We start from the raw sequence: 21,018 nt of genomic DNA, 5'->3' as shown, positions 1-21,018 counted from the left end.
AGTTGGGAGAAAACAAAAAACAACCCCAGACAGACACTTGAAGGAACACATTAAACTCTACAGACATTAACTTCGGCTATGGATCAAACTGGGGCCCTCAATGTTTCCCAAAATATCCCTGTTTCCATGCTGTGGTAACGATAATCAAAAAAAGTACAGTATTACACAGTCTTATATGAAGTATGGCGCATTTAGCAAAAAAGCTTGTGAAAGAAAGAGAATAATATGCACAAATCATCACGCTACAGAATAAAAGAAGAAAAAGTGCAATTTATTTTCGAGGATTTGTCCAAAAAAATGAACAAACAAGACCAGACTAGCTTAATATAGCTCTCTGAGCTTCACTGAACTGACTAAGGTGTACAAACCCAGGCTCCAATACCTCTGTTATAAAAGGCCTTCTCCCCCAAAGTCCACCTCAGACCACTGTTAATGTTTCGAAAAGAATACAATAAAAAAAAAAGGGAACGAGCAACACAATTTTTAATAACACACCTATATAAAGGCAATAAAAATTGCTTTGATAAACACACAAGTAACAGCTCGTTAATAAGAGGTTGTCCAGTTGACTTTAAGCCCGTAAATTGGACATTATATATAGAGAGAGATAGAGAGAGAGAAAGAGAGAGAGAAGAGCTGTCACTTTTCTGAGTCCTACGTCCCTCACTAAGGAGAGACAGACGCATTAGTGCGTGCTGTGTGCTCACAGCTACTCAGCCCCTCCCCTATTGGCAGGAAGGGATGTTGTATGGGGGTGTGTCCTGCACAGCCCCCTCCCACGGAGAGGACGGGATCGTTAGTCTGAATCGGAATCGCTGGTGTCCTCTGTCGAGCTGCTCGAGCCGTCTGACTGGTCTTCGTCGTCTTCGTCATTCTCATCGTTCTGTAAAAATGGATGATTATCGACTTATGGCTATTTTTCGAAAGTGAATTTCACTCCAACATAATTTTCGATTTTGTTCCAGCATCAAACTGAATAATAAACTAAAACTGGACCACATTTTTTTCCCCCCAAGAAATGAAATAATGCTCCTCAACATTTTCGAATGCTGCTAGTTTGTTAACTAACATCCTACTCATCATTACTCTAAACACACACATTTCATACTGCAGTCATTTGTTGTTTATGCCATTGACTAGACTCCTTTCACACGAAAAGCTAGCAATAAATACTTGAAACATTTAACCAGCCCTATCATTATCAAACTATGAAATGCTTATATTTAAATGTTATATGCTTTATTTATATTGTTATTAAACACAAAGTCCTTCGACGTTTACACAAAACGCAAGCGGTCCTAAGGGACATATTATAGCAATCGGGATTCTGAACATGCCTCATATTCTGATTTCATAACAGCCATTTTAAACGATTGCAAAGTTGATTTAATATCAAATCATCAGGTCATTAATCTTACCTGAGGGAGTCATTAATCTTATCTGCAAAGGCGTGATGTGGCTCAGGGTTTTCAATCCAACCCGGCAGGAGCCAGAGCTGATAATGACCGAGGGCAAAGATGAACAGAGAAATCACGTGTGATCTCCTGACTGGTTGCAATAAAAACCTGCAGCCACATTCGGAACACCGAAGCTCCCTGGTGTAGGTTTTTAGGCCTCACTTTAAGCTTGGGACTATATCCTTACCTCGTCGTCTTCCTCGTCGTCGTCTTCTTCGCTGTCTGTGGAAGGGGACGACTCGTCGTCTTCGTCCTCAGAGTCTGTCGAGTCGGACTTGTCGTCCTCTGTGTCTGAGGTGTCCTGCTGGAAGCCACAGAGTCACACGTCTCTAATAAGCAGTCATTGTCCTCTGTCTAATTCTCTCACACTGCATATTGCAAATTTGTGTTTTTATGGCATACATTTTGCCACAGCCTTTGCTTTTCTCAACAATATACATCCCTGACTTTGTGGCCTGAGTGGCTCATTGTTTTTAATTTGTATATTTTTTTGGTTTGTTTTGACAGTGTTGAGCGAGTGGCCCAGAGAAAACGGGCGTTACCTTGACCCGGTACGCCATGGAACGTTTGCCCCCCCCGGCCCCCAGCGCTGCAGCTCGGGCACCTACCGCCTTCCCCTTGGTGACACGCACTTTGGCTTCGGGACCCCGCGCCTTTGTCGTGCTCCGCCGTTTCTGTGGAGACACGGGCAGGGGAGAGGGAGGGGAAAGGTAGGGGGAAGACGAGGAGAGGGAGCAACAAGGGAAAAAAAGAAACACAAAAGAAAAAGAGAAAAACACAAAGAAACAATAGTTCAAGCTCAAAGCAACAATTAGTAGCTTCACAAAGCAGCCCGTAGAACATTACGTTCAGGTTAGTTCAATCTCGTGAGTGTACATAAAGCACGGTACCTATTCCAAAAAAGTTCTTAATAGCAAAATCGTTCTAAGTTGTATACAAATAAATCGCCAGCAGCGTAATTACTTGCCATGCAGTGCAGTGCGATTGAATACATGCACAATTTTTTTATGTTTACAGCCTGTACATTCAGTCCTTAGAGACCTAACAATCTGAAATCCCCCTAAATGCCGCAAAATGAGAATGAGCCAAAGTCTCGCCCTGCCCAAAATCACACCAGGGATTGGTACACACTGATAAAAAAAAAGAAAGAAAAAAGCTGGGGTCAAAGTGAAGGGTCAGCCATGTTACAGCGTCCCTGGAGCACATATGGTTAAGGGCTTTGCTCAAGGCCCCAAGAACCTTAACCACTGAGCTACCAGAGAGTGCATATGAGAAATCACGCTTTTGGAACAGTAGCTGAATTAGATTGTAGAGTGGCAGGGGTTCCCCGAGGACTAAATCAACAAGCTGTACAATACGAAAATTGTTAATAAGCAAAACAGTAATAATGAAATAAGACACTCACTGTAGAAGAGAACTCTTTGTAAACCGCTCGCTCCTGAGGAGAGAGAGACTGAGAAGGGAAGCAAAACAAAAAAAAGATCTGATCACTGACATCTGCATATGAATGAACTGAAACTGAAAGTGATGGAAGTGCGTGTGTGTGTGTGTCTGGGGAAGCGTAAAGCTGCACTTGGTGTCTACCTTCACCCAAGCATCCAACTCTGCTTTGTACTCGAGTTGCTGCTCCTCCACCTGTTTCTTGTACTTGTCCTTCTGGCTCTGGCTGAGCTTATGCCAGCGCTTGCCGATCTCCACCATGCGCTCCTTGAGGCAGAAGTGATTTAGCTCACCGTTTGTGAGCAGCTCCTGGGAAAACATCTGGTAGCCACTCCTATAGCAATAGGAGAAAGGACGAATAAGTTCGATGACTGATTCATCAATTTTTCTATACTCAAGAGTCTAGGAAATGCAGATTCCCCACTCACACAGGAGGTTTCTTGGGCTCTCCGTCAAACTTTGGCTTCCTCTGACCGTGACCTGATGGCACTGTCCTCATCTCGACTAGCTCTCTCTGCAGGACATCGGGAAGCAAAACACACATTCAGCTCGCTTCAACTTAAACGAAACCAAGATGAGACTATTGTCTTTTGATATGATCAGTAGTGTTAAAACTTTGCAAATACAGTAAATGGAAAGTACCACATGGCGAAAAAAAAAAAAAAGAAACAACAGCTATTGTTATAGCAGAACCCACTGTTTCACCTCTCCCCTGCTTTAGTCTGTGGAATATGAAGGTTAGGAGTCAACATTTTGGCATTGCATCAATAGGAATGAGAAGACAGTGGTCAAAACATTTGGTCACTGACCACAGTCCGGTACTGAACCTCGTATCGCTTCTGGTCCTCGGCTGCCTTTTTAATCCAGGGGATTTTCTCTTTCTTCTCCATGTCCTTCCAAGTAGCCTCCATGGCGTTTTGTGCTTTCTTCCTGTCGTTCTGCAAGAACACGCAACCCTTTTTGCTTATTTAGCAAAAACTATTTACATTTATTTATACAGCTCATCACGATCACCATCATCATGATGTAGATGTACAGTCATTAAAAAAAAAGAATAAAAAAGTAAAAAAATTTACAAACCGAACAGGCAGGGGAAGTCTTGAATGGATCAACTCCAACATCAGCATGACTACATTTTACTGACCCTCAACACCAATAATCGTCTTTAGATCAATTCTGACTGAAATGAGAGTTCGTCTGGCTCACCCTGTATTTGGCCAAGTAGTCACCGATCACACTCTGCTGCCACATCTCTTCTGCTGTTTTGGGCGTCTCGGGAAGTTGCGTCTTCTTCTTCCCATCTTTCTTCTCCTTTGGCAGCCCATGGACCCACTGGTCCAACTCGGAATCTCGACCCCGCTCCTATACCCCAGAGAAAGAGTTTGATGTTTCCATTATATTACACTGCAATGCATGAGTAATGGGGTTTGTGGGAAAATTCGGTTTAACCCACCTTTCCTGACGGGGACTTAGTCCCAAAAGAGTTTCCTCCCACAAGGCTTAGCTTGGTGCCTCCCAGCTTCTCCTCCGTCAAGACTCTGTCCCTTTCCTCATCTGGCAGAGTCTGTAATCAGTAAAGCAGAAAAACGAGTTGCTTGATAATTAAATAATGAATTACCTCTTGAATTTTTCAAATACGTCTGAATCCTTACCTCAAGAAACCTCTGGAGATCAATCTCATACTGCTTCTTTTTCTGAGAGGGCACAAAGTAGGAGAATTGTGTGATGTGGTTAAACTGGAACTTACTCGTATTTATTTGTTCACTCGGTTCAGTTTGTCATTATTTCTTTCCCGGAGACAATTTGGTTGCGGTGTACAAGCATATCACATAAAAACACCTTTACCTCAAATTTAAAAACCTTACAGCTAAAGGGAAACGAATGTCTAAAACTATTTATTTTACTTAACAGTAGTTCTATATCGAATGCCAGAAGGGAGGACGTGAAACTCATGATACATGAGGTGGAAATCCTTTGGGCTTCACCCAAAACCTGTCTGTGGTACAACTGAGCCTGGTACAATCTGCTTCCTCCTCGTAATTTTACTTCCCTGGTTAAAAATCCTCTCAAAACAGATTTTGTTTTTTACATTTAGAGACTTAAACACAGCAATTAAAAAGATAACAGTGAATCAATGTAAGATCTGGAGAACTTCAATATTTTATCCACATTGAAAGACCTTATTTTCCACAGACAATACAATCTTTGCTGCCCCCTATTAAACAGAGCATCAGTAATTGGAGTAAAAGAGATCTTGGTTTTAAGAAGTTTTTGAGTAAGAATGCTGACACCAAATGATAAAATCATCAACCACAGGACAGTGCATAAAGTCCTCCTCATTTAGTAAGCGAAGAAGTTTACTCGTGGTCATTGCTTTCCTGCTCACCTGTTCACATCGCTTCTGGAACATGTCCTTGTCTTTCTGGGTCATCATTTTCCACTGCTTGCTGCACAGCACCATCCTCTCTGTGCTCGGGACGTCCTTCATGTTGACCATCAGCTCGGCGCAGTAGAGAGAATAGCCGTTTCTGCAGAGCGAAAGAGAAGTACTGTCTCTGCAGCTGAAGCTGAATAACCTCTTGCAATGATAAAGTTCTGTATGCTGTTATAATTATGTTATTTAAATACCATTGAATTGATAGTAAGCATATCTAAAATGGTAAAACCATGGCTAGTGCGCCCTCTACAGGTTGAATCTGTGGTAAAAACCTGTCACTCAGAAATAGGTGCTCTATTATATTTGATGCTCCACAAACATGACAGCTTTATAGCGTTACATAGAACAAAGTTAAAAGCAGTGCTCGAATTGAAGGAGGGCTAGGGGGGCTCCGGGACCCCCATAAGGCATTGGGGGGGGATTATTTAATTTTAGTTAAAAAAAATATATGAATTACACAACAACTGGGGACCCCCGTAAAACTTGACTCAATCCGAGCACTGGTTAAAAGCATTCTCATACAAAAGTATTTATCACAAACATTATACTAAGAAACTACGTACGTCCTAAGAAGCCATTCATTGTCTGTTTTTTTCCCTCGTGATCACGACTTAATTAAGATCACTAGAAAATTGTCGCGATAACGAGAAAATAAGGGGGGAAAAAATACTACAAGGCACGGCCTCTTAGGAGTTCTGTAAAGAAAACAGAGAACAGAGTAAAACCAGTATTTATAGATAGCATTGTAGCTTAGCATTTTATAACCTTACATATTTTTCAATGGTGCCCAGTCTCACTATGGGAGACGGAGGAGACGATTTCATACTTTTTCTTTACGTGTATTTGAGGCAATCCTTGATATAAACTTGAAGGAACAAACGATCCTTGTCTGCGAGTACACCACAAGACGCATCCTTATCCCATATAATCAATGCTGCTCTGAAAACTGCTTTACACAGAGCTCCAGAGATAAACAAAGATTCATATCAGCTTGCAAAAGAAACTGATAAACAACCCCAAAGCTCAGTTTAAAGAAAAGAAAAAGCCTCTACAAAATCAATCGTTCTATAATGGGCCGAGACTAGTGGACTATTTAAGGATAAGGCCAGTTCAACTGAAGTTCTTCTATAAACAATATACAGGCTTTAATACAGATTTGTAAAAAAGCTTCAAACCAGCTTGTGAGAATTGATTTTGTAATTGATCGTGAAGAGAATGGAGCTCTCCTTAGGTTTTCCTTTAAAAAATAATAAATAATAAAGCCTTTTGTAGCCTTTTTTTCGTTTCCTGTAAATTTTTGTGTGATGGGCACCAAAACACTTACTCCTGAGTTTAAAAGCAGACGCCATTACACACATTTCAAAAATGGAAGTATAACGACCATAACCCTCTTTTTAAATAATCCTCATGTCTTGGCGGTCTGTGTGGGTTTTTTTGGTTATAAAGTTTCAGTCGTTGCATTTCGTCTGGATCTGAAATTGAGTCTCCCGTATGACGGAGCCTCAGGAACGTATCTGTGCTATTTCAGTTTGTGTGCATGGAATATGCTGACGTGTATTTAACGGTGACATTAATAGGGATTGGTCTCTCTTCGCTATTCACACGCCGCTTCCCACCTCCACACACTTCTCCAAGAGACTACTCTCGGGGGAGAAAAGACAAGAGACTAAGCAAAAAATAATAATCAATCAAGGTTGGACATGTTCTTTATGCAACCGGACGAAACCTACGGTGGTGGCTTAGTGGGCCGTCCGTCAAATTTATCCTTGAGCTGCCGCTCGGCTTTGGTCAGGACGGACTTGACGTGGTTCTCAGCGTTTGCATCTGGGTGTGCTTCATGGTATGCCCTCATGCTGTCCTGGAAAGGCAGGTTCAGCAAAATGAAGGCAGTTCTACCTCAATAACTCGGTTCTTTATTGCGCTGCAACGTACCTCGTAGTTTTTTTGCAGTTCCAGCGCTTTGCTGATCCATTTCAGACGCTTTTTATCCGAGAGCTGAGACCACTGACGCCGTAAAGCCTCTTTCAACTCCTTCTGACTTACCTAGAAACACGAAACAGCGACTTTCGAATCTAGACATACAACTCTCATTAAACTCATCAAACTTCTAAACTTCTTAACACAATCACCTCCGGGTGAAGCTTCATGAAGGTTTTCTTTTCGTGATTGTACCAAAGCTGCTGAGGGGTTTTAGGCTTCTCGGGGAGGTCGGACTTTTTTCGTTCTTCTATCAGCTCAGGGTGGTCTTCCCTGAAAGATTGAAAGATTGATGTATTGGTTTAATGGCTTTTAAACATTGCTATTTCAAAAGTGAGGGAACGGGATGCTTACTTGAATCGTGCCATGTTTTTCTCAAAGGACTCCTTCTCCCTCTGGAATTCCTGAATGTATTTAAGCTAAATAAGAGAAGACACCATACGAAAAATAAATAAATACCTTCTTTGCAGATATAAAGAAAAAATTTCAGTTATATTTAATGTGCCCACCTTTTTCTTTTCAGGGAGCTCTTTGTATTTTTTGGAGAGGATCTTAGTGAGATCGAGGTTGCTCATCTCTGGGTGGATTTTTGCATACTTGGCTCTCTTCTCCATAAAGAAACGAAAGTAGGGTGTGAGGGGCTTCTTCGGGAAGTCTGGATGTGTCTGTGGAGGTCGAAAAAAACAAGAAGTGATGGAAAATAATGCCTTGAACGTGCTGCAAAGAAATTATCCGAGCTGGTTTGCATTCTGTTGGGAATATTGTCTACACATTACCTTCAGTTTCTTTCCTTTATAAGGGTTCCTTACATATTCCATTGCGTCGACAAGGAGTTCGGTCATTGTCCTGTACTTCCGAACCTGTCAGAATAGCAATTATGAAATGGTAAGTCTATAAAAAATATTCTATAAAACAACATAAAATATTGATAAAATATCCCAAAGAACATTTCTCAACAATCTTAATTAAGTTAGCCTTTATGATATGATACTACACACACACACACACACACACACACACACACACACACACATCTGCACACACTTATTTTTTTTTAGTTGGCTCACCTCGGTGGAAACCTTCTGCCATTTTTGCTTACACATGTCCCCGGTGTAGCTGCCGAAGCCAACTTTGTCCCAGTCAAAATGAGACTCGGTGGTCTTGTATTTTAACGTGTCTTCATCAGGCAGCATACTCCTAATCCTCTCTAGCAGGGTCAGACAGTCCTCCTTACTCCATACATCTGCTACTGTCAAAACAAAAATGCAGTTTTAATTGCAGGCGTGTTCAAAATCGGCTGCAGGGACCCTCAGGACATTGTGAAACCAAGCTAGTGGGTCCATGTTGACATTTATCATCATTGTTAACCATTTTAATTTGCTTTGGATTGGTTTACTCCGAACTTTATTATCCTGACAATGAGAAGATCCATAAAAAGATATCTTGGACCTGATGAATTTTGCTTTTGGACAGTTATAATAAATAAAAAGCTCCATATCTGTAATACACGGGCCAATTCTTGGCTATTTCTCTCAAAATTGTTTGAGAATCCTTGATCTATTGAGTCCAGCTAAAACAAAAAGAGGGACAATTAAGTCTCCATATTCTCATCCAAGACTTCTATCTGTTGTGTTGTTCTCCCCCTACCATACATTTTTCAAAGCTTATTTGGCTTATTCTTATGCTCTGAAACCTGTTTGAGAATGGTTTATGAGTAAGCATAGCACACAGAGACACAAAGGTGGAATTTCTACACATGCTACAAGTTGCGAATGAAGAAAAATAAAACGTCTTGGTTGCTGGAGGCTTCAAGCCACACACATTTACATGCATTTGTTTGGCAGCTGTTTTAGTCAAATTTAATTAAAAGGTCAGACTGCAAGAATGCACTCCGCTGTGAAAATGCTTTAGAGGCTACGTTTCCAGCGTTAAAGTAAAGCAGAGAGAGATGCAGTGTGCCTACCTGGTTCGAGTTTGATTCGCCCAGTCTGGGTGCCAGCCACGCTGCTGCTGCCATTCATACCTACACAGTCAAGGTGGCTCCGACCGGACCTGCAGCAACACAAGCCCTCAAACCTGAGTGTAATACAAAGATAAGGTCATTATAATACATCCTTGCAAATCTGTTTGACCATTATTTCTACCTGCCCAGCCCAGGAGTGCCAAATCATAGCTGACCCTGCACTCCGTCCCCAGCTTCCTAAGAAGCTGGAATATCTAAATAAATAAAAGAATTTCACTAAACTACTACTACTTCTTTCAGCTCCTCCCATATAAAGTCTTTTTAAATTTCTTTTTCTTATTCTAAAGTTGCAATGTGGCACTTCTTGCTCACTCCAAAATAAACTTAACACAAATAAATGTGATCCTCTGCCACATACTTTGTGGCTCAATCTAATATCTGTGGGGAACCACTTATAAACTTGGCTGTAGGTGGAATGTCTCTTGAGGTGATCTAAATGTTTTTAGAAGGCTTTAGGTTTATCTAAAATGTTTGTGGACACCTGATCATACGATTCGTATTTGTTTTTTAAACATCCCATTCCACGTTTAGTCACGATTTGCTGTTATATTTAGCGTCCACTCTTTTTTGAAGATGCTCCATTTAGCCACAAATGCATCATTAAACTCAGGTACTGATGTAGATCATGGAAGTCTGAGGTGCGGTTAGAGTTCCAATGTATCTCCAAGGTGTTTAATAGGGCTGAGGTCAGAGCTCTATAAAAAGGCCACTCAAGATCTTCTACTCTAACCCATGTAAATCATATCTTCATGGAGCTGGCTTTGAGTACAGGGGCATTGTCATGTTGGAATACGCTTGGGTTTATGCCAAAAATGATTGTTGTTGCATCTAAAGACAATGTATACATTTGTGTGCCTCAACTCTGTGGTAACATTTTGGGAAAGAACCAGATATGGCTGGAAAAGTCAGTGTATTTTAAACTATGGGTTGATATCCTTAAATATTGATACTTTCAATACTGGTTTTGTATTGAGAGAATTGATTCCTGTTTATTGAACAGTTTATTTGGACTGTAAGTTAATGTCAACAGTCTGCTACAACGACTCAGGACTACAGTTTGCTTCTGATCACCATCACTGTACCCCAAAACATTGTTTATTTGTAATAAATGGACATTCAATGCCACCCAGATGAGGACGGGTTCCCTTATGAGTCTGGTTCCTCTCAAGGTTTCTTCCTTATGCCATCTCGGGGAGTTTTTCCTTGCCACAGTCGCCACCGGCTCGCTCATCAGGGACAAACTTACTTATAAAGAACATTTTATTCATTTTTAATCACCACATTATCTGTGTGAAGCTGCTTTGAGACAATGTGCATTGTTAAAAGCGCTATACAAATAAAAATGAACTGAATTGAAACAAACAAGTCAGCACCATGGCAGTAATATATTTTTAGATCACTGCCTCATTTATATTGTGTGAGAATTTATATATATTTTTTTTAATCAGAGGAAAAAAAAACACAAGAGGGAAATGTCATCATTCTCTTTGCAAAATGGGTTGTGTGACATTTTTAAATTGAATATAACATTTCCGATTACTTAATGTTCAAAAAACTATATAAACTATTAAATCATTTCATATAAGTATTGATATCAACGATATCGGTTATAAAAGTACTTGGTATCAGATCCAAAAAAAGAAAATAAGTAATATCAGCCAACCCCTAGACCAGTGTGATGAGCTTGTCCCTCAGAGATGAGTAAGATGTCTGGTAAAAGCTGTCTGGGAAAGACTAGTTATTTTTTTTATGTAGTGTTAAAACAGACCATTTGGAAATATGTTATGGCTATTTTCAGGTAGATAATGACCAGGTTTGGTTGTTACAGAGTGGAGGATCAGGTCTATTCTCTGGAGTGAGATGATGTCCAATAGGAGGCCACATGTGATTGGGGTAGGAACAGTTTAGAGTGGTAATGATGGAGGACGGAGAGTGCAGGATGGAGCATGAAGGATGCAGGATGGATGGAAGAGCAAATCCGTGTAAAAATCAGGATACACAGCACACAGAGATAAACAATAACTTATGGACGAGCTCAGGATGAAAATCTTGGAGATATTTTAAAAATCCTCCTGCGTAAATCTTACACTAAAGCAGTTTTGGATGTGATCCGCTTTCTCATCCTGTACACAAAAGCACCTCTTTTTAGATATTTGACACTAATAATAAATTATATATACATGTTATGAGGGTCATTTTCTACCCACTTCTCAATAGAGGCAGCTGGGCAACTTCTCTACCTATTAAGCCCCAATGCTAAACTTCTCAAACTATCCGAAAAACCTCACAATCTATGTTTAATAAGCTGATCTTCTGATAAATCGTGAAATAAATTCATCAATGTGTTCCTAATATTGAGCAGAAAACTAACATGTTGCTCCTGGCAGTCCAGTGAAGTTGTGAGATATTTCCAAACAATATAAAAAAGATTTTTGGTTTTTATTTTCATGATGGAAGCACCAAAAAATGGGTATGATTGTGAATATTTAATATAAGTTTAGGTTGGTTTGGTCAGGGCCCGTGTCCATCTGCTCACTTTACGCGTGCAAGGTGCTCCGCTTCTACCGGTGTCGCGGCTCATTCCGCCCGCATAAGGTCAACACAGAGCCGTGACCCTGGAGCTGGAAATTTTTTCCAACTTTTTTAAAGCTAAATATTTTAATGTTCCTCAAAATAATTATCCGCGGTTGATTTTCGCCTGCAGCCGCCACCAACTCTGAGATATTATCAGAAAATTGTAGAAAGTACAATTTTTTTTTGTAAATAAAAACGCGAACAAAGCGCATATGGGTGTTTAAAGACGGGCTACGTGCCGGTTGTGTGCGGCCGCTTCCCGGCACCACCTGCGCCTGATCCCGCGACCCTGCTCACGCCTGTTAGCGGCCATTGTCTGAACTCGAGCCCAGTAATGGCGCCGTGATTCCGGGAGGAGTCAGCACGCAGTTTCCGCTGGCAACAACGCCTCGGGTAGCCAGCAAAAAACATTTTTTTTTTTACGCAAAATAATAATAAAATAAAATAAAAAAATACAGGACATTTACATGTATTTTAATGGTTTCGTTTTTATAAGATCGCCCTTTTGTTTGAACAAATAAACCGATTTTTTTATTAGGAAAAAAACAAAACAAGAAAACAAGGTTTAATGATTCACAAATGTGGTCAAAATAAAAAACCTATCCGATCCCGCAATGTTTCCATTTTGCCATTTTTTCCCTTTCACGCTTTCCAGGTTTTAAAATAAACCCCGGTTCTCGGTGTCCTACGTGTAGGGGCCCTGAGCCCCTTTTCTTCGCCCCGGATTGTTCACCGCAGCGCCGCCATGAATGTTACAAAGACTCGGGGACGCGCGTCATGAAAATCGGAGAAAACGACGGAAATAATACAAAAAACTCACCTTTTTCGCTCAATTTAACACTAAATCCTCTTCGCAATCGATACGCGGTGCGAATCCAGTACATTCAGCGCGAATTTAATGTAATACGTGTCGATTTTTCGAAGCCGTAAACCCCGGGGAGTCGAGTCGAAACGGATCCGACAAAAGGAGCGTCTGGTTCGGTATGAAACTCCGCCCAGCGCCGCAGGGGGAGGAACTCCGGGGGAAAAAACACATGCGACGGGGTAAAGGCAGACTTTCGGGAGATATAGAATATTAAGTTTATTTATAGTTAGATACATGGAATACATAATATTAAAATTAAATAATCATTGAAAGTTTTTTTTATTCACGGTGAAAACACAGCGACCAGGCGGACTCTTTTCTTCACCGGAAAACCGGACCTCCACAAATAAACAGCGTTAACATCGTCCAGATATATAGAAATAAAACTCCACATTTTTTCTTCTTTTATTGGAAAACCTCGTCGACAAACGTCCAGTGTTTGAAAGCAGATAATTGGACTTTTATTTGGTCTTCGGTAACTATCCGGTGTAGGCGTCTCTGAGCCCGGGAGCAGCTCCTATAGGAAGCACGGAGTGTTCGCGGGGTTCATCCGCCGCTCCTGCTGCAGAAACCGTCAGCGTCCATCACCTGAGAAATCCACGTGTGTGTGTGTTTGCGGGTAGTGAGCTGCTGTGAGCGCGGACAAGGACAACGAGAAGGAAGGAGGAGACGCTATGGGCAAGAAGGAGCTAAACATCACTGAGACTGAAGTATCAGGAAACGTCATGATCTCTCTCTCACTCTCACACACACACACTTCTGCTAAATCATAGGTCACCAACCATCCCATACCCGTTCCCCGTCTCATCTGACCTCGATTAAGAATGATCTGCTGGCTACAAAAATTGTTATGAAGAAGATATAAAGTGCTATAATGCTCAAAAAGTTTAACTTATCCTAATAATTACACTTCTAAATTCAATAACTATCCTAACATTACTACTAATCATTATGACAGTGGCAGTCAGTATGGGTGCCATGCAGTCATTTATATTTTTTTACATTTATATTTACAGTGTTTGGAAGACGTTCTTATCCAGAGTAACCTACAACCATCAAGAGTTAAGGGCCATGGTTAAGGGCCCAGGAGTTGCAGTTTGGTGGTGCTGGGATTTTGAACTCATGACCCTTCCGATCCAAAGTCCAATGCCTTAACCACTAAGCTACCATAATTCCACTAAAAAAACAGATCCATATCTTTTGGGAAAGAGACTCAAGGCTGATCTGTACTTTCACTCAGGATGTGTATATCTTGACCACAGACAGTGTTGGAATTTTCTGACAGTAGGAGCAAAGGAACAGAACAAATGGGCAGCAGGGTGTCCAGATTATGAGCCAAATTTGGTGCAGGTTGGATAACAATTGTAGGAGTAGAAGCATGTGGTATATCGGTAGGAGTGCGCTGAGGATGGAGCTGCCAGGAAGGAGGAAAAGAGGAAGGCCAAGGAGGAGGTTTATGGATGTGGTGAGGGAAGACATGCAGGGGGGTATGGAGACGGATGATCCACTGTGGAGACCCCTAATGCGAGAAGCCAAAAGAAGAAAAGCAAATAAAAAGCAAATTGCAATTTGATATCATATTTACAATGATGTTGTAACTACTGACCAGTAGGTGGCGCTGCCATTAACTTTGTTCAATAGTTTCAGGTAATGGTGTTGAAGAGAGCAACTGAGTTTTGTGCCAGTGTACAAAATGGTTGTTGAGATATACAGCTTAATTCCTGTTCGCCAGCTTCACTAGAAGAATCCTTGGCACCAGTGGTGGGCTGTGGACTTGAATTGTGTTAATTGGGTTTCTTGCTTAAATAACACCACTGATTCACACTGCATAATATATACTGTTTCTGTATAATACTGATGCTTTCTACAGCCATGGTGTCATAAAGATAGTAATAGGTGGATTGATTCAGGTACACCAAAACTGAAGGCCTCGGTGGGAACCGCAAAGCCCACCACTGTTTGGCATATTACAGGTGAACCATTTGCAGTATTTAAAATAACAAATGGACAGAACCTTTAAAAGTAGTGGGGGAAAAAAAAAGTTTTCCAAGATGCTGGAAAATTTAATTGACAGGATGCCAGTTAGACCCAAATTTGACCTGATGGTGGTGCTAGAGCATTGAGAGGACTTGGCCCAAACGTGGTCAGAATGTTCCTCAGCCAATCCCCAATCACGTTTTACCAGATGGTTCTATGATTTGTCAGTTTCCCCAAGCAGAAGATAAAGAAAAAAAAAAAAAGGTAAAATAAACTTTTGGTGCTTGGCCCCCTACAATCATGCAGGTTGACCACAACCATCAAGCATGATACACGGACATGCTGATCTCAAACTAAAAGGCATTATAGTAATTTTATAAGAAAAAATAAACCGGAATAAATGCACAACAAGAGCCCTGCACATGTATAGAAACATAGAGTTGCTTTATTGAGTCTGCACAGTTCATAAACACAGAGGAATCACTTCTTTCACACCGTCGTCGTATACATTTTGATCCGGTCTCACAAATCCAATGCACCGTCTCGCTCTTCACCATCTTACATACAATAACAAAAAAAAGGGTCGCTTCTGCTTCACATTTCATCATCAAGCAGAAAGCAACCAACACAGTTTCATCCGGCCCGCATTACAGCGAATATTATATTAAAAGGCACTAAACGATAAGCTCAAGTGCTCGTAACGCAACTGAATTTTTTTTTGGCAAGAGCAAATGTACAGTTTCAGTAAAATAACATTTTGTTCAAGATTTCTGACAACAGTTTGAGTGTTATGGTAGGAATGTACATACAGATTGCACTTGTAACAATTACGCCACCAAGTACAACAACAAAAAAAAAGAACACACACAAGCAGAAATGATCAAGATTTCAGCATTGTACTGCATCTTTGGATCTTAAAATGTTTGAATAATCAATCATAAAATGACTAAAAAATAAAAAACAATGTCTAACATATGAATACGGTGTTTTAAAACCTGAACTATTATCAAGACGTGACCCGTTATCATTGCCAGCCTATACCACAGAACCCTGTCCAATGAAATCAACTGACATTACCGGCAATGGTGGGTCCAATCATTCTTTATCTCCCTCAGCTATAGTCCTAGATGCTATTATTAATCTAAATTATTAAAAAAAAAATTATTCTGAAGACATCAGATTGAAGCATGTAGCAAATTCACACAAATAAAAGAGAAACACAGCCCACAGCTTACAGCCTTTTCCTATTTTGGGAACTCCATACAGCAATAATGCAGCTTTCTTGATACTTTTTTGGCTTTTTTTAAATATATAAAGATATACATAGCTGCGGTTGTGTAGTTTCGCCAGACACCCGGCGGGGACGGTAAGCGTCTACTCTTGTGCGTGTACGTATTGAGAACTTCCTACTCCGCAAGTCATAAAGTAAAGGATTCGTATGATGCGATTTGTTCAATTAGTGCTGGTTCTAAACGACGAGGAACCCGGAGTTCCGTCCGTTTTTACTTCACCCCTCCTTTAGTCTTATGTGAAGACGCGCTATTCAACTGCATGTTACGTAGAGAAAAACAGAACATTGCATATTTTTTTTACAATACATTTAAAATATAGAGTCTCTAAAGAACACCGAGTTGTGCGAAAACAATTGCGTTTACCTTTCGGTGCTGGTCCGAGGGGGAGGGGGGACAGTGGGATTGGAGGGAGGGGGGGTTAACATGCTTTCCAACAGTTCTGCTAGCTAAATATGATCAGATGTTTGATAGTTGTTCACCCTGGTTTCACGAAGATGAAACGTCAATAACGAACCGAACGCATTACAATTGGTCATAAAGTGCTTTGTGTGAGAGGGGGGATAAATCAGTGATGTGGTCATGTGTCATTAAACAAATATAAAAAGCCCACGTGTTTGTACACCCTACACCTTGTGGATAAACAATTATATACTGACAACCAGGGAGCAGTTAAATATGCAAATACAAGTCTACTATCAGTAAAAAAAAAAAAAAAAAAAAAACAGCTATAACGTTTTACATAAACATGAGTCTCTGAACTACAGTGATACAGTCACGGACTGGTCGAAGCCTCCAATAAAAGGAAAGACGAAAATGTCTGTGATTGTACTCGTCCATCAGGGGTGATGCGATCCGTGTCATACTGGCATGGGCATCTCCGTGTACTCGTCTTGCCCCTCCCTCACGTTGATTGTGGGCTCCGCCTCATCTGCGTCAAGCTGGGAGAGACACACCCGATGAGAAAAGAGGGATACAGGCACAAAGAGTCTTTAACAACTAGTGTGTGTGTGTGTGTGTGTGTGTGTGTGTGTGTGTGTAACTAATTGGTATGAACAGCAATTTGGTAACTTTGTTGTTGCTGTTCGGCTCACTTGTGTGTGTCAGTCTGAATAACAATATACAACAACAATAATAATAATAAATGTGATTGCATATAATGCTTTGAAATACAAATGTAATGTGAAATTGAATATTGTAATGCTACACACACACACACACACACACACACACACACACACACACACACACACGTATAAGTATATTTGTTAATAATAAAGGGTTAGGGGCCTTGCTCCAGGGTTAAACAGCAGCAGCTTGGTGGTACTGGTGCTTAAACCCTGAACCATTCGACCAGTCACCCAGAGCCTTATATATACAGAGCTGTGAAAGTTTGTCACACTTGCATGATTCCTAGTAACTCCTCATAACCGGAATAAATACAAAAGTAATTGCCCCCTAAATCTAATAACTGGTTGTGCCACACTTGGCGGCAACAAAGGCATCGTTGTGTAGGATGTAAAATTTTCTTTCCGAAATTGCTTTTATTCTGTTCACACATAAACAGACTGTTTAGGGTCAATTAAAGGGGTAATTCCTTCTTTTTAAAAACTGCTTTTTGTATTTACTCGGGTTATCTGTGTGTTTTACCCCAAATCTGGCATCCGAGCCTACACCTATATACACTTTATAAATGCATTACATAAACACATTCGCTCTAATCAACCAATCATAATGCACACACTTCCCCATTGACCAACCGTTTTATCTCTGTAGTGAAACACTCACACAATGCATCTCGCGCTGGGTGAAGAGTCGAGGCAGCAGGAACCTTCTGAGGGGTACGGTGAGGATAAGGACGAAGGGAAAAGCTATCGAGGCCTGCGTGGACATGACGGCCCAGAGCCCAGCCAGACACACCACCTGGATAATGGTGAAAAGGTGCATGCGTAGAGTGCGCACCTGGAGAGACAAGTCAAAAAGGTCAAAGGGCTGCTCAAACGGATTGCTGGATGGTATTAATGGGTTTGGGAGAGCTTGATGAGGAGAGTCTGACCTTCCGCACATATGTATGGTCCGGGTGATATTTGGGAGGCATCAGCAGCAGCAGCATGCGCTCGGTCAACTGGATGCCATTGAGGGACATAACCCCCATGTAGAGGAAAATCCCAAACAGAACAGCGATGGGGATCTTCCTTAGCACGTCCCCAATCACAATAGAAAGACCTGCATAGTCACAGAGAGTTAACAAAGCAAAGCAAAGCCCTGGTGATAACTCTTGATACATGACCAAATGTTTGTGGACACCCGATCATCTCACTTATTTGTGCTTGCTGAACTCTACATTCCAGACATGCACTGTACATTAACATGCCCATATTGTTGCGCAAATTTTAAATAATGCCCCGTGTTTAACTTTACATTTGCACCTTATACTGTATTGTTTGAAGAAAAAAACTGTATTACCCTGTACTCTGTTTCACTTAGAGATTCATGTGCAACAGTTGAACTCACCAACAAAAACTGCTACCAAAAATCCAGTCACCCTCTGCTCCTTGACTTCCTGTATGCGTGGTTTATCGCCAGGTGCCACAGCCTTACTCATGACAGTAAGGGCATTCGCGTGGGTCACTGAGCGCACGGTTGCAGCAGCCAGCCAGGGCAGTCCAAACAAAGCCGAGATCCCACCCACAGCTACGATGATCAACAGGTCCAAATGAAAGCCTGAGCCCTTTACCAGCATCCTCTCTTTTTTACTCACAATAAGACTGAGGAAGAAAAAAAAAAAAACGTTACCTTCATTTCAGAAATTTGTACCGATTCCATCATACATTACATTCTTATCACACCTTCACGGCACGACCGTACGAATCAAACGCACGCAGTAAAGACCGATATCATGCCAGGTTACAGGGTCAAAATTTCATTGTGCAGAGCCTCCATCAAGACCTGCTTAAATGTACATGTGCATATGCTCTCACACTGCAGACGTGCAACATCGTCGGTGCACTGCAAACGCATGCGAACAGGCAAAAAAGTGCAACCATTAAACTGAAAAAAAAGAAAAACCGAGTGTGCATTTACAGGAAAGCAAGAAGGGAGAATGATGCTGAAAATAGAATTTCACCTTTAAACTAGTTGACCATCCCGGTCCAGCATTTTAAACAGGTTTGCATAATTAATTTTAAATGGAGAATACTTTTTTAAAAACAAATATCAAGTCAAGTTTATTTAAGACCTTAAGATCGAAAAATCATAACACATGGCATTTATCCTGTACCCAGAGTGGAGCACATGAACTGCATGTTTAATTGTATTGTAATGTAAAACCGTTGCGCTGCCACCATGCTGGAGGGGTGTGGACCTACGAACTATCAGATATGATGGGAGACAATCACTGCTGGTTTTGTTGTAATTTGAAAAATTCCTAAACATTGCCTCAAAATGGATCATGTTGGCTCACGTGGTGATTTGGGTCTCCATGAAGATGAGGATGAAAACGAGCAGGGCAGGCAGAATACTGGCAGCCATCATCCAGACTGGGAACTGACCATCCGAGCCCAATGGGTTGATTAACCAGCCTCGTTTCTCTGGGCTGGTCACACTGAAGCCGTCCGGCACACTCAGTTTCTGTAGGGAGAAAAAAAAACGAGGGAGACTCGAATTTCAAGCAGATTTAAGCTGCACAGATTTGTGTAGAAACATCTACGTATGGGAATAACGTGCTGTATTTTCTTTACCAACTCACCTGTGTGAAAGTGTCTTTTATGCTATAATCCACCAAAACCATGATGAAGATAGCAATGGGAACACCGAAATCTCCAATGACCCTACGGAGCTACATAATGAAACCTGGTTTTAGAAAAGACTTAATTCACAATTCTGTATACGTCTAAACCAGAAAACCCTGTTGTTTTTTTAGTTCGATTTTAATTTCACTAGAAATCTTGAAAAATGTCTCGAGCGTGGTGCTCATCTCACACTCGCATCGTTCAATTATGTTTACATTACGGTAATTTGTGGCGTATATGTTTGTTAAAATAGGCTACAAATTTTTAAAGTGCAGAAATAAGCGATCGGATGAGATCTCGGAACGGATTAAATCGCTTTTAAATTCATTCTTATGGGGAAAATTTGTTCGAACGTACGAGCAAATGGACCTACGAGCAATTTTCAAGAACGAATTATGCTCGTCCAACGGGGTTTTACTGTACATTCTAAAATACAGCAAGGTGGAGAGCAGGGTTACTGAAGGTCAACAAGTGGTTTATTTTTCTAGTTCAAATGTACTAAGCCAGGAAAATAACTGGTCAGTTGATTCTGTAGTTTTGCCAGCTTACCCACGTCCCATCAATCATGCAGCAACCTAACAGGGAGATCAAATGCTCCTCAAAAACAGGTGAAGCCACTGCACTTTTCATTACATGCTACACCACAAAAAAACTGCAAGTGTTTGGTATCAAAATCTTACACTGCCAGGGAAGAAGGCGCTGTTTTTAAATTTGCGCAGGTAGTAAGCGATGAAGAAGGTTCCTGACATAAGCACCAGAGACAGCAGTGCTGTATTGGGCTGGTTCAATAATTTCCCAGGAATCTCTTGCGCTCTGCTGGAGTTGACTGGTAACTCTGGTGTCGTGTAATTTTCTGCTGTGCTGTTGCAAGAGGTGAGAGGGTGGTCTTTAAAGATCTGGAGTGGAAAAAAAAAACAAAAGGACACATGTAAAGATTTTGTTACACAAAAAAATACGAATAAAAACAAAATGGGTTTTACCTTGGCAAGCTTCGCGAAGGTCTCGTAGATGAAAATGAGGGAGATGAGGAAAGAGAAGATCTCCTGAGTGAAGCGAGAAACAAAACGCACCAGGAAGCTTCCCTCGAAGGCCACCATAACCACCACGATAATTACCAGCCAAAATCCGATCCATACCCGGCCTGTCAGGTACTCCATGCCATAGGATTTACAGAACTGTCACAAATCA

The 21,018-nt window shown here is 41.1% G+C and overlaps 2 protein-coding genes across 14 annotated transcripts in view; both read right to left on the bottom strand.

The window, feature by feature from the left end:
- Window positions 1-250: 250 nt before the first annotated feature.
- On the bottom strand, window positions 251-12,904 carry ubtfl (upstream binding transcription factor, like). Of its 10 annotated transcripts, none has more exons than XM_046851765.1 (20): window positions 12,729-12,903; window positions 9,275-9,387; window positions 8,379-8,560; window positions 8,088-8,171; window positions 7,821-7,976; window positions 7,666-7,730; window positions 7,464-7,584; window positions 7,267-7,377; window positions 7,065-7,192; window positions 5,284-5,425; window positions 4,550-4,591; window positions 4,351-4,461; window positions 4,104-4,259; window positions 3,707-3,835; window positions 3,326-3,411; window positions 3,042-3,231; window positions 2,863-2,910; window positions 2,000-2,131; window positions 1,645-1,761; window positions 251-883 (listed from the first exon to the last, which is right to left on the bottom strand). In XM_046851765.1, exons 2-20 carry the CDS (start codon window positions 9,330-9,332, stop codon window positions 797-799), a joined length of 2,145 nt encoding a protein of 714 aa, XP_046707721.1. In that variant the 5' UTR covers window positions 9,333-9,387; window positions 12,729-12,903; the 3' UTR covers window positions 251-796. The 10 variants fall into 10 exon arrangements, with proteins under 10 accessions (XP_046707721.1, XP_046707724.1, XP_046707730.1 ...); XM_046851768.1 differs by having other exon boundaries at window positions 1,645-1,758; XM_046851774.1 differs by having other exon boundaries at window positions 2,066-2,131.
- A 2,269-nt stretch (window positions 12,905-15,173) lies between these two features.
- Window positions 15,174-21,018, bottom strand: part of slc4a2a (solute carrier family 4 member 2a) — a 34,883-nt gene continuing 29,038 nt past the window's right edge. For all 4 annotated transcript variants that reach the window (XM_046851253.1, XM_046851251.1, XM_046851254.1 and 1 more), the window contains 8 exons: window positions 20,811-21,005; window positions 20,511-20,726; window positions 19,788-19,877; window positions 19,503-19,669; window positions 18,554-18,807; window positions 18,096-18,265; window positions 17,828-18,001; window positions 15,174-16,980 (listed from right to left, as the gene is read on the bottom strand). In XM_046851253.1, coding sequence (XP_046707209.1) covers window positions 16,900-16,980; window positions 17,828-18,001; window positions 18,096-18,265; window positions 18,554-18,807; window positions 19,503-19,669; window positions 19,788-19,877; window positions 20,511-20,726; window positions 20,811-21,005 — 1,347 coding nt within the window. In that variant the 3' untranslated portion in view covers window positions 15,174-16,899. The remainder of the gene's footprint in view (window positions 16,981-17,827; window positions 18,002-18,095; window positions 18,266-18,553; window positions 18,808-19,502; window positions 19,670-19,787; window positions 19,878-20,510; window positions 20,727-20,810; window positions 21,006-21,018) is intronic.

The sequence above is a fragment of the Silurus meridionalis genome, chromosome 6 (genome assembly GCF_014805685.1).
Source record: "Silurus meridionalis isolate SWU-2019-XX chromosome 6, ASM1480568v1, whole genome shotgun sequence".
NCBI lineage: Eukaryota > Metazoa > Chordata > Actinopteri > Siluriformes > Siluridae > Silurus > Silurus meridionalis.
Note: the sequence above shows the minus strand (reverse complement) of the source record. Positions and strands in the feature narration are given on the sequence as shown.